This window comes from Macaca nemestrina, chromosome 19 (genome assembly GCF_043159975.1).
Source record: "Macaca nemestrina isolate mMacNem1 chromosome 19, mMacNem.hap1, whole genome shotgun sequence".
Taxonomy (NCBI): domain Eukaryota; kingdom Metazoa; phylum Chordata; class Mammalia; order Primates; family Cercopithecidae; genus Macaca; species Macaca nemestrina.
The window spans coordinates 59,642,888-59,661,129 of NC_092143.1; the positions used below are offsets into that span (position 1 = coordinate 59,642,888).

Consider the following 18,242-nt stretch of genomic DNA (forward strand, 5'->3'; position numbering starts at 1 on the left):
TATAATGTGATATTTGAATATCTATTTGCAAATCAGTGGGAAACATTTTTATGGACTTCTATGTACAGTTGTCAGCTTGGTGTGGAATACCCTTTAAAAAAAAAAACCAATTCAGAGGTAAACTTTATCTCATCTTGGGATGAACTATCAACTTCTGCATTCGTCAAGTTTTAACTAATGAAATTTTATTGCAAAGTATGGAGTAAGCAGATGATGAATTCTGAGTTTCTCATATAAAATTATATTTCCTAGGAGAGTGCGTAGAAGGGCTGCGGGAAAATGACTACCTGCTGATTCATTCCTGCCGCCAGTGGACCACCATTACTGCCCACAGCTTGGAGGAGGGTCACTATGTCATTGGGCCAAAGATAGAGATTCCGGTACATTATGCAGGTAAGACTCCTCCAAGGGCCAAGACGAGGCAGAGAGACAAAGGGGATGTGAATAGCTAAACTTTTCCTCTAAGAATTGTTTGTAAACTAGAAAGTAGAATGACTTAGAGAAGCAAACATTTGTGTGTGATTATCGATCAGTGAAAGCTCAGATTCATATTGTTAGAAGTCTTTCTAATTAATGCATGTAGTTAAATGGGGATTCTTATTAGGTATTTATAAGATAGAAATTTTACAAATAAAACACCTCTATTGTCTTGGAATTAAAATCAATACATGTAGCCAACCTCGGAGCTTCAGGGGGTCATGTCTCTGAGGAATCCTATATACAGTTTGAGCATTGCTTTTGTGAATGACTTTGTGAAGATTTCACAAGATTCCATGTCACAAATTAACACTGTGGTCTGATTTTAAAAGTATTGGATTGGTAGCTCATATACCTGGATATGTCTCTCCTTTCAGTAGGCATTTAGATTACAGGCAACTGAGATGCCTTCGCTGCTTTAGTTAAATGAGGGTAATACCTGCCTTCTCACCTCACTTTGAACTCGACTCAATGCAACAGTGCCATTTAACTGATGTTTATTGAGTATATTCTGTGTGCCAGTACTGTTCTAGGAGCTTGGGATACATTTAGTGGCTTAAATAAGCTCTAAATAGTGATAGCTTATAAATGCAATTTTAAAAAAAACTTATGTTACCATATGCTTTTTCTGGCACTTATAATACATTATATAAAGGATCTTAGTCTTTTCTCTATTATTGTTCAGTATTTTCCAAGTCTGTTCAGAATATCTTAATCAACTAACCGTAAATTGTGTAGCCCTGGACTGCCATTGTGTTCTCAAATAACCCCTTTACAATGCCCAGAGAGTTATTATTTGGAAAAGGGACCTTACTGTATTCCCACTGTCTAGACACAGCAAATGGTATTTGTTTGATGAATATTTAATGAATGAATGAATAGTTTGGTACCATTTTTGATTCCTGGGAATCTTCAATTGCTGATACAACCCAAGGATTACTTAGCTTCTCAAAAATCCTTACTCAAAAAAATTATAAGAAAAAAAAAATTTCTCTGGCCTAAAACTTAGTCCTCTAGAATTGTATTTCCTAGCCCTAAGAATAGCCTTCATGGAAGAAGAGAGAAATGTGCAGTTGTAGAAAGCATTACATCTGTTAGATTGTAACTCAGGCAAATGGGGCAATTTTCATAGGGGCAGAGAATGAAACAAACCCCCTACCCTACCCGTTCTTTCATCAGAGTGGTTCCTACTAGCAGTGAGATCCATGCTATTTTCAGCAAATCCAAATTCTGTTTCTTTGTGGAAAACTGGAAAGAAAGGTAAATTGCTACGTTGCTTCATGCTATATTCTTTTACCTAATCTGCTGTATTCTTCTATGAGGAAATTACATTTTAGTCTTTCCCCCAAAATCATTGTGAAAAGCTCTGTCAAATCAGTCTTGCCAAGAGTGCCCTCACTTTATCACTTCCTCAAACCCCTTTAGAGACTGCATCCTGCCACTAGATTCTTTGACTTGTTGAATGCCTTCCAGAGGCTGGTTCTAGTCTACTTCTCCAAACTGATCTTTTCTACTCCAAAGAGTGAACCTCCCACTCTCTAGCTACATTAGTCATCTCACTGTTTCCTGAACATACTAGACACTTTTCCTTTTACACAGTCTCTGACTGGCTGGAGTTGCCTCCCTCAGCTCATCATTTCATCAGGAGGGTGCAGCCATCCTCCGCAGCCCCACGTGGTCTCCTGATGTGTCCCATTCATTTAGCACACGTCCTCAGTCTTCATTGTTACCTTTTCCTGTGTGCACACTCACCAGTTGGACTATACAGTCCTTCACAAGTTATACCAATTATAAAAAACACCTGAAGCCTTTGGATCTGCACTCAAAAGATAATTCTTTGTGGCCATGGGTGTTCGACTCAGGGATCTCAAACTTGGTTATACATTAGATTCACCTGGAGAGCTTTAAAAAGACTGATGTAGGGTCCTACCTGCAGAAGTTAATTGGTCTGGAGTGTTGGCTGGATACCAGAATTTTAAAAAGCTCCCCCATGGTTAAAATATACAGCCAGTGTTGGGAACCCATTGTTCTAGAATGAGCATCCACAATGTGAGATAAGATTTCCTCAAACACCCACAAATGTTTGTAAATATTTTGGTGTTTGGAACTTCTTTTTTTTAAAAGAACCATCCAGCTTCCATTGGGAAGAAAGATGTGATATTGTTGAGCAGCTTCCTTTTGATCCATAAGGAAGATGATAGATTGTGTTGCAAATGATACATTTTTAAAAAATGAAATGGAGGTGCCAAGACTAAGAGGAAATATGGGCACGAAGATCACGTCATTCAACAGAAAGGAGAGAAAATATATTAAAGAAAGAAGAGCTTGAAATAGGACCAAATAGTTCATGATCATTTGCCATTAATCAAAATAGAATGAATGGTTGGTCATGAGTGTCTAAATGTTCTAAGCTGTCTTCCTGAATTTTCAACAAGAAGTTTAAGTAGAAGTTTTGAGGTACAAATAGATTCCAGCTGATCATTTTGTTTTGGGTTTCATGTCTTAAGATAGCACCATGAAACTTGCTTTACAAAGACAAATTCAGTGATTTAGTAGTTTTTTTAAAAAAATTTTACAAACAGGTAAATAAGAAGGCAGTGTGGTTTTATAAGTGGTTTTTGTTTGTTTGTTTTGAAACAAGGTTTCACTCTGTCACCCAGGCCAGAGTGCAGTGGTGTGATCATGGTTCACTGCAGCCCTGAACTACTGGGCTCAGGGGATCCTCCCACCTCAGCCTCTTGAATAGCTGGCACTACAGGCTTGTACCTGGCACCATGCCCAGCCAACTTTTAAATTTTTTGTAGAGACCAGTTCTTGTTTTGTTGCTGGTCTCAAACTCCAGGTCTCAAGCCATCCACCTGCCTTGGCCTTTCAAAATGTTGGGATTACAGGTGTGAGCCATCACACCTGGCCTGGGAGTATGTTTTGATTACAGTGTAAAATGGAGACCTATGAGTCTTGATATGATTGATCATTTCAAGGTTATAGTAGATACATTTTGTTTCCAAGAATCTATTTATTGCCAGGTTTAGCCCTTGGAAGAAAGAGAACATATAATACATTGTGGAGACCAAAAATCATTTATGTCTCCCTAGCTTATTTGTGCTCTACTTTTAATTAGAGGAAACCCTTATATATGTATATGTTACCAATTTTTCAGAATTTCTTCTAGGTTGAAATGAATCTCACATTCTTTGAGGACAGTTAATAAACAGTAATTTAAAATGTTTAACAGAGTAGTGAAGCCCACCAGCTTTGTAATCAAACGACGTAGTTTGATTTCTCATTCTGCCATTTTTTGTCTATATTACTTTGGGCAAGTTACTAAACCTCTTTAAACCTTTGTTTTCTCATCTATAAAGTGAAGATAATTATAGTGCCTTTCTCTTAGGGTAATTGTGAAGATGGAAAGAGAAACACCTTTCAGAGTGTTTACCACTTAGTAAGCCTCCATAAATGTTAATGGTGATGATTATGATCATGTTAGCAACTAAATGTTTCTAAGGATTTAATTCTTTCTCCTGCACTACTAATTACAAGTCGAATTACTTTTCTCTTTATTCAAGCTAGTTGAATACTGACACCCCTCAATGTTATTTGGGCTGCTGTTGTTTGTTTTGCTTTTGGAATTTTATTTTGAAGTTGCAGTAGTATAGTTTACTGCCTTGTGCCATTTCCCCAGTTTTACCCATTTTTAGCATCATTTTGCCACATTTGTTTTTCATCATTCTTACCCTCCTCCCTCCCCACCAAATGCACATAAAAATACAGACAAACATACTATTTATTTTTTTCTCGGTTATTTGAGAGTAGACAGCATACATCCCCCTAATACTTCACTGTGTATTTCCTAAGAACAAGGATATCTTCTTATGTAACCACAACACTGGTAGCAAATTCAGTACATTTAATACTTTAATCTACTGTCCATGTTCCAGTTTTGTTGATTGTCCCAATAAGACCTTACTGTATTTTTTTTCCCCTCCAGGACCACAGCCAGTCTAGGACCACTTATAGTATTTTGCTCTTGTATCTCTTTAGTCTCCTTTAATCTGGAACAAGTTCCTCAGCCGTCTTTGTGTTTCATAATATAGACATTTTTTAAAGAATACAGACAAATTATTTTCTAAAACAACCCTCAGTTTGGGTTTCCCCATGTCCTCATGATTGGATGAGGCGACGCAGTCTTGGCTAATCTGCTCTGTGTTGTGATAGTGCCAAGGGATGTCCTTTGCTCCTTATTGGTGATCTTAGTTTTGATCATTTGGTTAACGTATTGTCCAGTTTCTCTGCTGTATAATTACCATTCACTTACAATAATTACCATTACTGGGAAATTTGAGAGTATATACTTTTAGACTCTGTAACTCTCTTGCTGTTTCCCTAAATCTTCTCCCCCCACCACTCCCCTTTTAAGTAGCTGTTGATGATTACTGTCTGATTCCATTTTTACTATGAAGGTGGCAAAACAGTGCTTTTCTAACTTAACTCCATCATTCCTTCTTGTATTTGTTAGCCGTCATTCTCCTGTAAGGAAAGGCTTTTTTTCTCTCTTCTATTTATTTATTTTTTTACTTACCTGCTATTATGAGCATGGACTTGTGGATTCTTATGCCATTCAGTGTACTATGATATGTTGCTGTCCTTGTTTCTTCAAACAGTCCTATGTTTCTGCATTTGGGTATAGGCTGGCACCTGTGTCTCTGTGACATGCCCCCTTCATTTTTTAAATCATGTCCTTATTTTCTGGCACACGTAGCAGCCATTCTTTTCAATCAGTATTCTCCTTTGATCAAGGCTCCTACACTTTCCTGTTCCAAGTAGTACTCCTTGCTTTGTGATCTTCATTAAGACAGTCTCTTGGAGTTGGGCAGTGCACAGCCTGGGCAGCCATAGGCCACAGCTCCATTCATGCATATTTTGGAAAGCGATAAAACTCAGCATTTTAAAGATATATGCTACATCAGAGATTTTCATGAAATTCTTAATATGAAAAATAATTTCGTAAGACTTTGAAAAAAGATAACTATGACTTCCGTAGTTCTTATCAGAACCTCATGCTGAAATGGTGGTGATAAGAATCTCCTTATTCTGAATTCTGAAATTATTTAGATGTGCCTTGGGGAAATAAAGACATTCCCTATTCTGGCAAAATAAGTTTTAGACAAAAGGTGTTTTCTTGGTATACCTAATAATTGATTCTGAGAGAATGTGTCCAGTCAACATCATGTATTTTGCTAATAGTAGAGAACCCACTTAAGAAAAATTGACAGTGTTTTTTTAGAAAAGAGATTGCCACATTCATAGAAATTGTATTCAAAAGGCATCACAGATAAATGTAATCTGAACTTTCCTACTTCACATTGCTACCAAAGGGGCAAACCTTTCCTAAGAAATGTACAATACAGAGCTCAGATTTTTTCTGCGTTCTGTGTACTCAGAACATTAACTCCAAACTGCCTGGACCTGTGTCAGACATTGCTAGCTCAACATGCACACCAACTCTTCTTCCCACACTTTTACCCTGACTTATTAAACAAAAACAAATATTAAATTTTTTAAACCTAGCAACTTAATTCTAGCCAGGAATTTCTAAAGTTGAATGGTTTTTATTCTACAATTAATGTATCTATTCATCAAATTCCTTTTGTCTCTGCAGCTCAGCATGATCAGTCACGCAGATCCCCAGTTGGTTACCACTAAAGCTGGTGTCTCAGAGGCCCTTGTTTATGCTGACCCTTTCTAGGGCCTGAAACCTAACTTAGTATGCATAATGTGACTTTAAAACAAAACAAAAAAAAGAATATAAACCTCAAGCCCCACGAAAGCCTAGATATGCCATTCTCTCTGGAATTTTATTTGCTGTCCTGAGCTCCAAGTCTCCACTCTATAAAATGGAGATCTGCTATAGAAAAATGTTGTGCAGATTCTCAGAGATCTGACTTGCGTAAATGGCTCAGCACAGTGCTGGCACGTGAGTAATACAAAATAAATGGTATCTCCTGTCACTCCCCTCTGTCATGAAAGACAACAAAGAAAACTCTACCAAGAGACAGCTTTGAGAAACCAAATGGATCAGAATGTGAGGTGTCTGTCTATCAGTGGCCTGCCGATTTGCAAAGTAATGGAATTCTGATTGGGTTTATGAAAATTTATAGCATTCCGTGGCAAGTGTGCTGTCATCATGGATGAACAGATACTGTCATCATGGATGAACAGATTGCTACTTGAACATAAGCATCTGAGATAAACTCCAGCCACGTTTGGCTTCTATTTTTAAATTCTCATCCTCCTGCAAATCTGGTGAATCTATAACAAGCTAAAATGATCTCAGTACTTTCCCTCTTAGTTGTAATATGTACAGAAGTAAGTGACACTTGAGCACAAGATGGGTAAGAATTGCTTATGCAGTTTTCAAGGCCCTTATTCAGCAAGCACCTGGATTTATATCAGCAGTGCCTGTTTTTAAAAATTGTGGGATGTGCAGTGTTTGTCTCTTGGGCAAAATTATAGTAATGTGGCATCTAACATAACCTTGAATTGTAATTACTGAACAAAAGGAAATGTTGAAACAAGCTAATTTTATTCTCCTGGGTTGCAAGTTTAATTAGCATGAATCATCCATTTATAAAAGTAACTACTAGTGTTGAACAACACCTGGTGTACTTTCCCTGTTACATGGGATAAAGCTTATGTGATGAAATGGAAAATAACCAAACTTTCTTTTCAGAAGTCCTCAGAACTAATATAGTATGCTGAGGAACATTTATCTCAGCCATTCTTGCCATTAAAAAATGTTATAGCTCTAAAAAATAACCATTTTTGATGATTTAATTTTTAGGTTATCGTTAACAATAACTAAAATTTATTTAGTGCTTACCATTTCTTAGGCACTTTGTTAACTCAGCATTTTACTTTTATTTCTTCATATGACTTTCACAACAAACTCATGAAATGGTTGCTATTATCTATATTTCATACAAGTACAAACTGAGGTTTAGAGATGCTAAGTTTTTGTAGTAATACGCAGTTAATAAGTATGATTTGAACCCAGGATATGTGGCTTCAGAGCTTGCCCCCATCTCCACTATTCCCTGGAAAGTGCTAGGAGGCACTTTTACTTGGAAGTCATCCTAGAGAGGAGAGATCCGTTAGAATTAACCGAGAAGCTGGGTAAAGCTTTCATTTTTCTTCCTTTCACAGTAGCTCCCTACTTGTATTCTGACTCTAGGAAAAAATTAAGTAGCTATATAAGTCTTGACTTTTTTCACTTTTACAAGTCATCTGCATACAGGTAACATTCCCATTGCTCAGTAAATTTCCAGGAAGAGCTTCCAGGGGAGCCCCTTGGGCCTCCGAGGGGACAGCTGCTGGGCCTGGGGAGGTGATCAGATCAGAGGCTGGAGGCCTGGGGAAAGAGTCTTTTAAGTGTTGAAGAGGGAATTGGGTGATGTTCAACAGGGCAGTCTCAAGTAAGGAAACTGAGGAAAATTAGATTACAAAAGAGAGTTAAAAATGAGTGAAAGGTGGGCAGCAAGCAAGGATCAACTATTTTTGTAAAGATATTTTGTATTAAAGGGAAACCAGTGACATTTGATTTGGGGGGAGCAAAGTAAATATAAAATTTTATTTAAAAAAAGGGGAAGCCAAGAAAGAGGACGTAGGAGTGAAATCGGCTTTCCAGTGTTTCATATTTTTAAGAATAATGGAATCTGAGAAATCTTTCTAGACTAAGGGAAATGATTCAGAAGAGGAAAAAAAGAGAAAGTAATTAAGTAGTATATTAGCCTGCTGTCTAGGAAATGGTCTCTACCAGTTTTTTCCTCAAGAGTCAAAAATGTTATTCTCTTCCTCTCTGCACTTCATTTTACTTAAATTTCATAGCTGCTGTAACATAGTTTTTGTGGTTAGAGGGTGAATGTATTTTTCACACATTGGTATTCACACTCATATTTTAACGCAAAACAAAGATGAAGCGATTATCTGAGTGTGTCTTTGCTGCAAAAATGGATTGAAGATTGTCACCAATCTTTAGTGTAGCTTTCTAGTCCTACTTCACATTGCTTAAGAATAACTCAAGGAAATTTGAATATGAATGGTATTCATGATGAGATGATTAGGGAATTATTGTGAGTTTGTTATTTGTAGTCAAGTTTGTATTATAGTATGATGGAAAATATCCTCACTTTTTAGGGAGACATACTGAATTATTTAAGGGTGAAATGTGGTTATAAAATGCTTGAGCAAAAGTGGACATAAAAATAGATGACTCTGGCAAACAAGTTGTTAAATCTAGGTAAAAGGTATATGGGTGTTCATTACCCGAATTTTCCATATGTTTGGAAATTATTGTAATAAAAAGGAAAAAATTGACTCAGCACAACCACCAGTGGCAAAATAAATTGTAGAGTTGAACTCTTATATGGCATTTTTATCAAAACCACTCTGCCTCCATCCTTAAATCCTATTTATAGTCTTAATGAATTTTTCTAGGAGTGAAAATTCATCTTTCACTGGGTTGTTTTGTTCCAGTGTTAAATGTTTGTGGCAACAACACAGTGAAGGGTGAATTCAGGAAGAAATGATGTTGTTTTCACCATGTGGTAGAAGCTTCGGGCTCATGGCTTCGTATGGAAACCTGATTGCTCCCAGCTGTGGCTGGTTTCTAGCAGCTGACCCAGTTGATAGTAGTGATTTAAGTATTAAAGGGGAAAATGTTTGGATTGGTGTATGTAAAACTTGGAAAGAAAGGAACTTTTTAAAAAATTATTTTCTTAAAATAAAAACGTTATGAGAGACATGGAAAGGGAGAATATGAGCAAATACATTGCAGAATTATTTGGTGACATACTCTGTGGCTTTTCTAGATTGCTCTATAAATGCCAGTAAAGCTCTAAAAATTTTAGAGTCTTTTGATTGCTATTTTCACATTTCAGCCTGTTTATTCAGAATCCTTGCAAATTATTTACTGAATCTACAAACAAAGTATAGTATAAAAAAAAAAAAAACCATGAAAATTATAGCACAAAACAGGGATGGCATCTGGGGTCCAAAACCCCTAGGCTACTGTTTTCCATTTATTTATACTTACATTTAGGTACTTAGTGGAAAGTTGGTTACTTGAAAGGGCTAACTCCAGTTTAAATATAATTTAACTTATGAGATAATGTGAGTAACATCAGGTGGAAAGTTTGAACAAGCTGCCTGTGACCACACTGTTAATGGAGTGTTTATAGCATAGGTAGGAAAGTGCTTGTCTCACTTCATAATTTGATTTCCATATTGGATTTGGACCTCTAAGAAGTAGTGTGACCTTTTAAAAGGTTCTTTTTTAGGAATTTCTTTGAGGTTTTTCTATTTGTGGAAAACAGACTTCATGGATTCCAAAACTGATTGCAGTGCTAGCACAACTTCCTGAATTGAAGTCACTCTGCTCCATTTTTTAAGCTTGGAATCACTTGCCATTGTGAGTCACTATCCAAGGAAGTCGTGTGCTGGCTTTCTGTTAACCCTGACCCATTTCTGTAGTTGTTGAGTGTACTGCAACAGGAAAACAACAAACTGTGTGTACCATGTGAACTTTTCTGACATTTGGAGCAAGACCGTAGATGATTCAGACATGTCTGTGTTGATTTTTGGTGAGGTATACATTGCATGGTGCCTCCAACATGTTAGAACTGGTTTACAGAACACCATAGGGTTTGTCCCTAATAGTGAGTCAAGCCAGTGCGTGAGTGTGAGACAAGCAAAGTAAACAGAGCTTTTATTTTTTAGATGTTAAAAATCACTGTAGGTAAACCAAATGCAGTGGACACATAGACATGTGAAGGATTCCGTTTCTCTGTTCATGCCTTCTATATTCCATACGTTTCTCAGTGGCAATTATATTTTTCCTTACAGCCCTTCATAGCATTTTATAGTCCCAACTCTTTTCCTTTAATAAAACCGGTCACCTTGTGTGGGAGTCCCAGTTCTCTAGCCACCTAGGGTCCTTTCCTCCTGACCCACAGAGTGATTATGCAGCAACTCTTGTTGATTCTCTGTCTACACAATTCCTTTCAAAACTCCTCCTCCTTTCCAGCCTACCCTGACTGTGCCTCCGTTTCCTCCTCCAGTCAGTCATCTGTGTTACTGTCAGATTATTTTTTCAAGTACAGCTCTGTTATTTTAGCAGCTAGCCAGGAGTTTTCAGAAATGTTTCCTTTGTGAGTATAAACTCTGGTCTAACGCTGGGCCCTTCTGAGGTCTGGGGTTCCTTTGACTACACGCATCATTCTCCAGCAGACACCCCAGCAGGCACTCGCCACACCAGGCTGTTTGTGTTGCTCAGGTAGGCTCTGCCCTGCCTTGTTCCCTCCTGTGTCTCCTGCTTGTAGGGCTCCTACATCATAGCTACCACCCAATAGGAAATCCTGCCCCAACCACCACCACCTTCCTCAAGAAGAATAGTGAAATCCGGCTTCAACTACCACCTTCTTCAAGAAGCTTTTCGTAATCTTTCTCACCATGTAGATCCTGCCCCTTCAGAATCCGTGTATTAATTTGCACCCATGACTGTTTATCTTGCTCTCACTCCTCCCACCACTAAAGGCTCCTTGAGGACAGTCGTATCTCATACAGCATCTAACACAGCCTTGAATAGTTTAAGGACTCAATAAATAATTTTAACCCAACTGAAATGGATTCTTCTTTCAAAGAGAAACAGCAAAGATGCCTGAGAACTACCTGGAGAACAAGTCAGGTGTCTAAATTCCCTCCAGTCAGGCAGGTGCAGCTCTGAGATATTGACAGGGAATGGTGATTGTGAGTGCTCTAACAGGTGCAAGCAAAATGCCATGGAATTGTTGAGTAAGGAGTCATGATGGCTGTCCAGGAGTGGGAGGCGTTCAGGTGAACGAGGTCAAGGGCATTCTAGATAGAGTACCGGGCACCATTCCTGAAGGTAACAACTGGCTGTGGGATAGAGGGGAAGGAGTATTTAGGAGATAGAGTTAGAAACCTAGTTTGGAGCAAATTCCAGACTGAATAATGGGAACTGTAATCTCTGTGCCCTGGGGAGTTCCTCCCAGAATCTACTTTTAAGAAAGATTAAGTGAAGGCAAGCGTCCTCCCTCCCCTGCAGGTGAGTTAAATTGGTCAGGAATGGAGGATGAGAAGATAGTGAGAAACTGCAGGTAGAACTAGTTAGGAAGTTGTTAAAATAGACCTGATAAAAGATAATTAACACCTGATCTAGGCTGGGAGGGAGATGCTCAGGAGGAAACAACAGATACGTAGATAAGAGGAATGAGGAAAAGGGAGCGAAAGATAATTCTGAGAAAAATTTTAAAATTTTTTCCCCTTGCTTTTAAGGAAACATTTTTAAAAATTAACTTCCTTAGCACAGGCACTTGCTTTTGCACACTTTTTCTTACTCTGTTTATTATTAAAGGAAGAATTTTTTAGGTTCTTCCTAATAAGAAATAGAGTAAGAAACCAACAACAACAACAACAAACCTTTTTGCAATCTTTTGGGACCCTCAGGGTTTTCTAGCAGAGAAGTTTCACATCTTGTCAGGTATTGGGCCTCTAAACTGGCAAGAACGTCCTTTTAGTTCTTGGGCTTGACAGATACGTTAGAGATCGGAGATCCACAGAAAAGTGCATTTGGAGTAAAAGATTGTGTATTGGAGAAAAATGGTGCACAACAATCTCAGGCTCTAAAAGACTGATACCATAAAGGTTTGATAGTTTTACGTATATTTGGGAATTACTTATTTTCTGCCTCTAGTAGGAGGAATTCTTTGTTCTACATATAAAAATCTAGAAAAATCTGATGAATGAAATATTCTGGCTATATATTTTCAGTACTATGACAGATTCATCTGTGTGGGAGAATATGTTTGGTAGGTTGACTTGTTGGGATCAAAACATCTATTCAGGAATTTGTCACAGTTTTTAACTCTCTTACCTCCTTATTTGAGAAAAACAATTCTCAACAAAGTTGAGTTGGTTCTCAACAAAGTTGAAAGTTTGCACCCGCTTCCCCACCCCACGACAGGAGGTTGGGAAGATAGTGAAATCTGGTAGGCAGAAGCCAAGGATGTTGCTGAACATCCTACACTGCACAGGACAGCCTCTGTGTGACAAAGAATCACCCAGCCCAAAATGTCAATGGTGCCCAAGGTGGAAAACCCAGATATTTTATAACTGTTAATACCTTTGTTGTTGGTAATCAGTTTTATTTTCTGCTGCATTAGCAAAAGCTCTCCCTTTTTGGACAGAGGCTACCAGACTTGATTGCTTGCTTGCTTGCTTTTTTTTTTTTTTTTTTGATGGAGTCTCACTCTGTCGCCCAGGCTGGAGTACAGTGGTGAAATCTCCGCTCTCTGCAACCTCCGCCTCCCTGGCTCAAGTGATTATCCCACCTCAGCCTCCCAAGTAGCTGGGATTACAGGCACATGCCACCACACCCAGCTAATTTTTGTATTGTTAGTAGAGATGGGGTTTTGCCGTTTTGGCCAGGCTGGTCTTGAACTCCTGACCTCAGGTGATCCACCTGCCTCGGCCTCCCGAAGTGCTGGGATTACAGGCGTGAGCCACTGCACCCGGCCCAGACTTGATTTCTAAATCATAACCAGTCATTGCCCAGACTTACAGGAAAAATGTTCCACAGATTGTTAATCAACATTACTTTCTGTGCACACTGTGTGAGACTGATGGCAACCATGCGTGTCATGGTGGAAAAATTCAGGAGGCAGCAATGGAGCCATCCCTTTAGTTGCAAAGCTTTGTTTATTTTCCAGAACTATCCTGGCTCTTCTTCCTTTATTTTAAAAAAGGGTATATCTGTAAATGCCTAGAATAAACAGATTTTTAAGGAATTAAAACAAACCTGGTCTCCCTGCTTCAGATTGTAGTATACATCCATATGACACGTGATTCTTAAATGGTGTTGAAATTAAAATTTTCACATGTATCTGTATGAGGTCAAGATTTGGGACTCCCTTACTCAGCTTCCTTAGCCCCCCAAGAGTATTTTCCATTTCTCTTCTATTGCTGATTTTCTTCCCTTCCCAACGATTTTTTTTTTTTTTAGACTGAGTCTCGCTCTGTTGCCCAGGCTAGAGTACAGTGGCGCGATCTTGGCTCACTGCAACCTCCGCCTCCTGGGTTCAAGTGATTCTCCTTGCCTCAGCCTCCCGAGTAGCTGGGACTACAGGTGCCCACCACCACGCCCAGCTAATTTTTGTATTTTAGTAGAGACAGGGTTTCACCATATTAGTCAGGCTGGTCTTGAACTCCTGACCTCATGATCCGCCCACCTCAGCCTCCCAAAGTGCTGGGATTACAGGCATGAGCCACAGTGCCCGACCCCTTCCCAGCGTTTTTTAAGTTTGGGCAACTTCATAGAAAGTCCAAGTCTAGGAAGGAGAGACTCCATTGAAACACTGTTGCTGCAGGTCTGTGGATCTATTCAGATATTAACTGAATAATTGAAGACCTACTAGATGCTGGGCAGTGAGTGAAGAGGGGACAACTGGTGACGAGGCAGTGTGGCAGTTAAGACCCATAATAGTGAGTACTCTGGGAGCACCTCTCATGCAGTATCTGGGCCAGGGCTTCATACACTGATGTGATCTCATTGAATATAGAAACTGTCCTTTTCGGGATGAGGAAAGCAGGCTTTGGGACCTTAGCCAAGGTCCTACCATCTATAGGTGGTGAAGTTGAGATTCAAACCCAGAGCCTCCCAGTTGGAGAGCTAAGCACTCAATGTACACCCTGCCTCAGGGGGCCAGGTGGCAGAGTGATTAGGAACCTTTTGAATTTGGTCTGTCTCCTGTAAGCAGTGAGCTCACTCCCCTGATACCATATTTGTGTTTTAGAGATAACCCTTCGGCAGCAGATGGGAATGGCCCTTTGTGACTAGCAAATTGCATAAGTAAAGTGGAAATAGCAAATAGTACATTCCACTGTTCCCTGAGTCTGCTGAGGAGACTCAGAGGCAGGCTGTGTGGGTCAGGAAGAGAAGGATGGCACACTCTCGGATATGAGAAAGCGTTTGTTTTTTCGTCTTTCCTTTACCTTTAACCCTCTTGTCAGCCAGTATCATTAGGTAGTGTTTTTAACCACAGCTCTTCTGTAGCAGGAAAAGCTCACAAGTGCCAGGGCTTTTTGTTCCACCTCCCTCCCATTGGAGCATCATGCAGAAAAGTCTTCTATGTTTTCCCAAGGTGTAAACGGGCTTGGGAAAGATTTGTTTTTTGTTTTTGTTTTTTGTGAGACAGAGTCTCACTCTGTTGCCCAGTCTGGAATACAGTGGTGTGATCTCAGCTCACTGCAACCTCCCCCTCCCAGGTTCAAGAGATTCTCGTGCCTCAGCCTCCCAAGGAACTGGGATTACAGGCGCCTGCCACCATGCCTGGTTAATTTTTGTATTTTTAATGGAGACGGGATTTCACCATGTTGGCTTGGCTGATCTCGAACTCCTGACTTCAAGTGATCCACCTGCCTTGGCCTCTCAAAGTGCTAAGATTACAGGCATGAGCCACCACGCCCAGCCAAGCAGTTCTTTTATTTGAGCAAAAACCCAATGTCTAGATTGAAAGAACAGACAACTATAGAAACTTAAAGAATGAAGAGATGTAAACTGAACTACAGAATTCCTGGTATTTATCACTTCACTTCACCTCAACCCTGCCCTCCTCCAAAACACACACACACACACACACACACACACACGCACACACACACACACACACACACACACACACACACACAGTGATATAGCAAGTGATCTTTGGGATCTTGGCTGAGATCCCAAAGCCTGCTTTCCTCATCCAGTAAGTGGTTAGTCTTTTGTGAGGTGGTAAAAGGAAAATCATATGATGCATTTGACCTCTTGCCGGAACGGTTAAGAAATAATCTTCTGGCCGGGCGCAGTGGCTCACGCCTGTAATCCCAGCACTTTGGGAGGCTGAGGCGGGTGGATCACGAGGTCGGGATCAAGACCAGCCTGGCTAACATGGTGAAACCCCATCTCTACTAAAAACACAAAAATTAGCCAGGTGTGGTGACATGTGCCTGTAGTCCCAACTACTTGGGAGGCTGAAGCAGAATTGCTTGAACCCGGGAGGCAGAGGTTGCAGTGAGCCGAGATTGCGCCACTGCACTCCAGCCTGGGTGACAGAACGAGATTCCGTCTCAAAAAAAAAAAAAAAAGAAATAATCTTCTCTTTTTTATCCTGGTTCTGATGAGTTCCCATGTGGCAGCCGTGGAGCATGTGGCCATTTAGAGGGAGGTGGACCACAAGTGTTGCTAATGTCCCAGTCACCTTAGACCACTGTCTTCACATTTGGCAGCTGGGCAGTGCCTCACTTGCCCAATAAGAATGCTAGATCTTGGATGACACAGGCTCTGAGATGTCCAGGTGGAAGGAACCACCTTGGAACACCTCTGTGATGCCTGCTGGAGACTCAAGTTCATCCCCTTCTTCCTTATGGCTTAAAACAACAACAACATATTACTGATCCTATTAGAATCAGGAATAAGATAAAGGCTCCCACTTTCATTTCTACTCTTCTGTGGCCTAACACCTTGGGGTTTTCTTCCCAACTGAATACTCTGTAAATACTCTGCCAAAATGACAGTGTAAAGAAGAGCTCATTGTCCTGGTTCAACTCGTTAGTGGCCATGTGGTCTTATATATGTTGCCTAACCTTCTTTGTGCCTCAGTTTCATTATTTCTAAAATTAGGATAATAATACTTATCTCATAGGTATCTGTCATGAGGATTAAATGAATTTGTAACTAACATACTTTAGAAGAGTTACAGCTAACACACTGGCTTATACTAAACACCATGTAAGTGTCCTGCTGCTGTTGCTAGTGTTTTTTGTTTGTTTTTGGTTTTTGGTTTTTTTTTTTTCTGAGACAGAGTTTCGCTCTTGTTGCCCAGGCTGGAGTGTAGTGGCACGATCTCGGCTCATTGAAGCCTCCGCCTCCCAGGTTCAAGCACCTCTCCTGCCTCAGCTTCCCAAGTAGCTGGGATTACAGGCATGTGCCACCACGCCTGGCTAATTTTTGCATTTTTAATAAGATGGGGTTTTGCCATGTTGGTCAGGCTGGTCTTGAACTTCTGACCTCAGGTGATCCACCAGCCTCAGCCTCCCAAAGTGCTGGGATTACAGGCATAAGCCACCATGCCCGGCCGCTAGTGTTTTGTAGTTAATGTAAGAAGACAAAAAAGAAATTCGATTTTAAACATTGGAAAGAGAAAAATATTTACAGTTTTCATGATTGTCTCACCAGAAAATCCAAGTAAATCAACTGAACAAAAGATTATAACTAGTATCAGATTTTAGTGACCAGATGTGAACATCAATGATGCTTCAGATATACTTGAAATAACCAAGTGGAAAATGTAATTTTTACAAAGTAGTACAGAGCAGCATCCAAGACACATTCTTGTTTACCCTGTAAAGTCCTTGGCCTGATCTAAGTGGAGACAGTTAAATCTTGAGATGTCAGTGCATCACTTATTCAGTTAGACAAGTGATTCTTTGCTGGCATGTAAAAACATGTTAAATGTTATGTATAAATTTGTACATTTAAAAGTCTTTCTCTTATGTTTACATGGAGGATTTTATCGATAGGTTTCCTCTGGAAATTATTAATCTGTACTATACTTTTAATTCAGCCGTTTGCCTGAATGTAATAAAGCATGATGATACAGTGTTCATAACATTATTGCCCAGATTTTTTTTTTTTACATTCAACTAAGTTCATGCAGACTTCTGTTAGAAATTAGGATGCCTAGAAATCCACTTGTGGCTGCACAGCAGTGATTATAGCAGTGGGGATTTGAGAAAAATAAGTGATATTCAACCCTTTTATGAAGACCCCTGCCCCAATCAAGTTTTTGCTCTGGGGTGGCCATATGAAGTCAATATTGAATCTTGACCAAATCTATTATATTCCATATAAAGTAGATGTAGATTGGATTGAAGAGGCAGGCAGATCCTATTGTCTTTTATAATCTATTCAATATTGGAATCAATTCCAAATCACTGCCTCTTAACTTCCAGACATTGCCTTTAATCAAATGATTTCTACTTTGGCTGCATGTAGGAACAACAGAATATCTAGAATGACAATTCTGTATCTATGTGAGACCTAAGTCAAGGAAAGGATCATTCCAGTTGGCAGTTTTTGAATGGATTGGTTTCTCAAGTGATTCTTGACTCACTAATCTGATGACAGCCAATAGAGTTAGACTGGCATTGAACTCAGTTTAATTGGTCTGAATGAGTAAGATATGAAGGTCATCCAAACTCAAATGAACCTGTGAAGAAACCTATGTAGCTTGGGATTTACAGCCTCACCAGTATTTAGAATGGCTCTTTTGGGTGTTCAGACTCCAGGGTAGCTATGGTGAGGTAGAATCGGTAGATTCTAGTGCTTGCCTCCACAGTTTACCAGCCTTATAACCTCAAAAACTGTCTATATAGTTTCTAAAACTCAGTTCCTAAAATGTTTAAATAGTGATAATAATACCTAGGTTGCCAGATATTCAGAATATTAAATATATCTCAGACCATATAAATTTCATACACTATAATTTATATACATATATAGTATGTGTATATATAATTTATAATAATTGCAAAGTATTACTTTTAGACTAGAATTTCCTGGACCTTCATATTTAGCATTTTCTTTAGGAGAAAGTAGATGCCTTTTGTGCTTAAAATAAATGGCATCTGATCTCTAAGCCTGTTGA

General features: G+C 39.4%; 1 protein-coding gene across 4 annotated transcripts in view; it reads left to right on the forward strand.

Moving 5' to 3' along the window:
* Nucleotides 1-18,242, forward strand: part of LOC105498333 (GRB2 associated regulator of MAPK1 subtype 1) — a 200,164-nt gene that overhangs the window by 71,875 nt on the left and 110,047 nt on the right. For all 4 annotated transcript variants that reach the window (XM_011770391.3, XM_011770381.3, XM_071085488.1 and 1 more), the window contains one exon: nt 253-393. In XM_011770391.3, the coding sequence (XP_011768693.1) occupies nt 253-393 (141 nt within the window). The remainder of the gene's footprint in view (nt 1-252; nt 394-18,242) is intronic.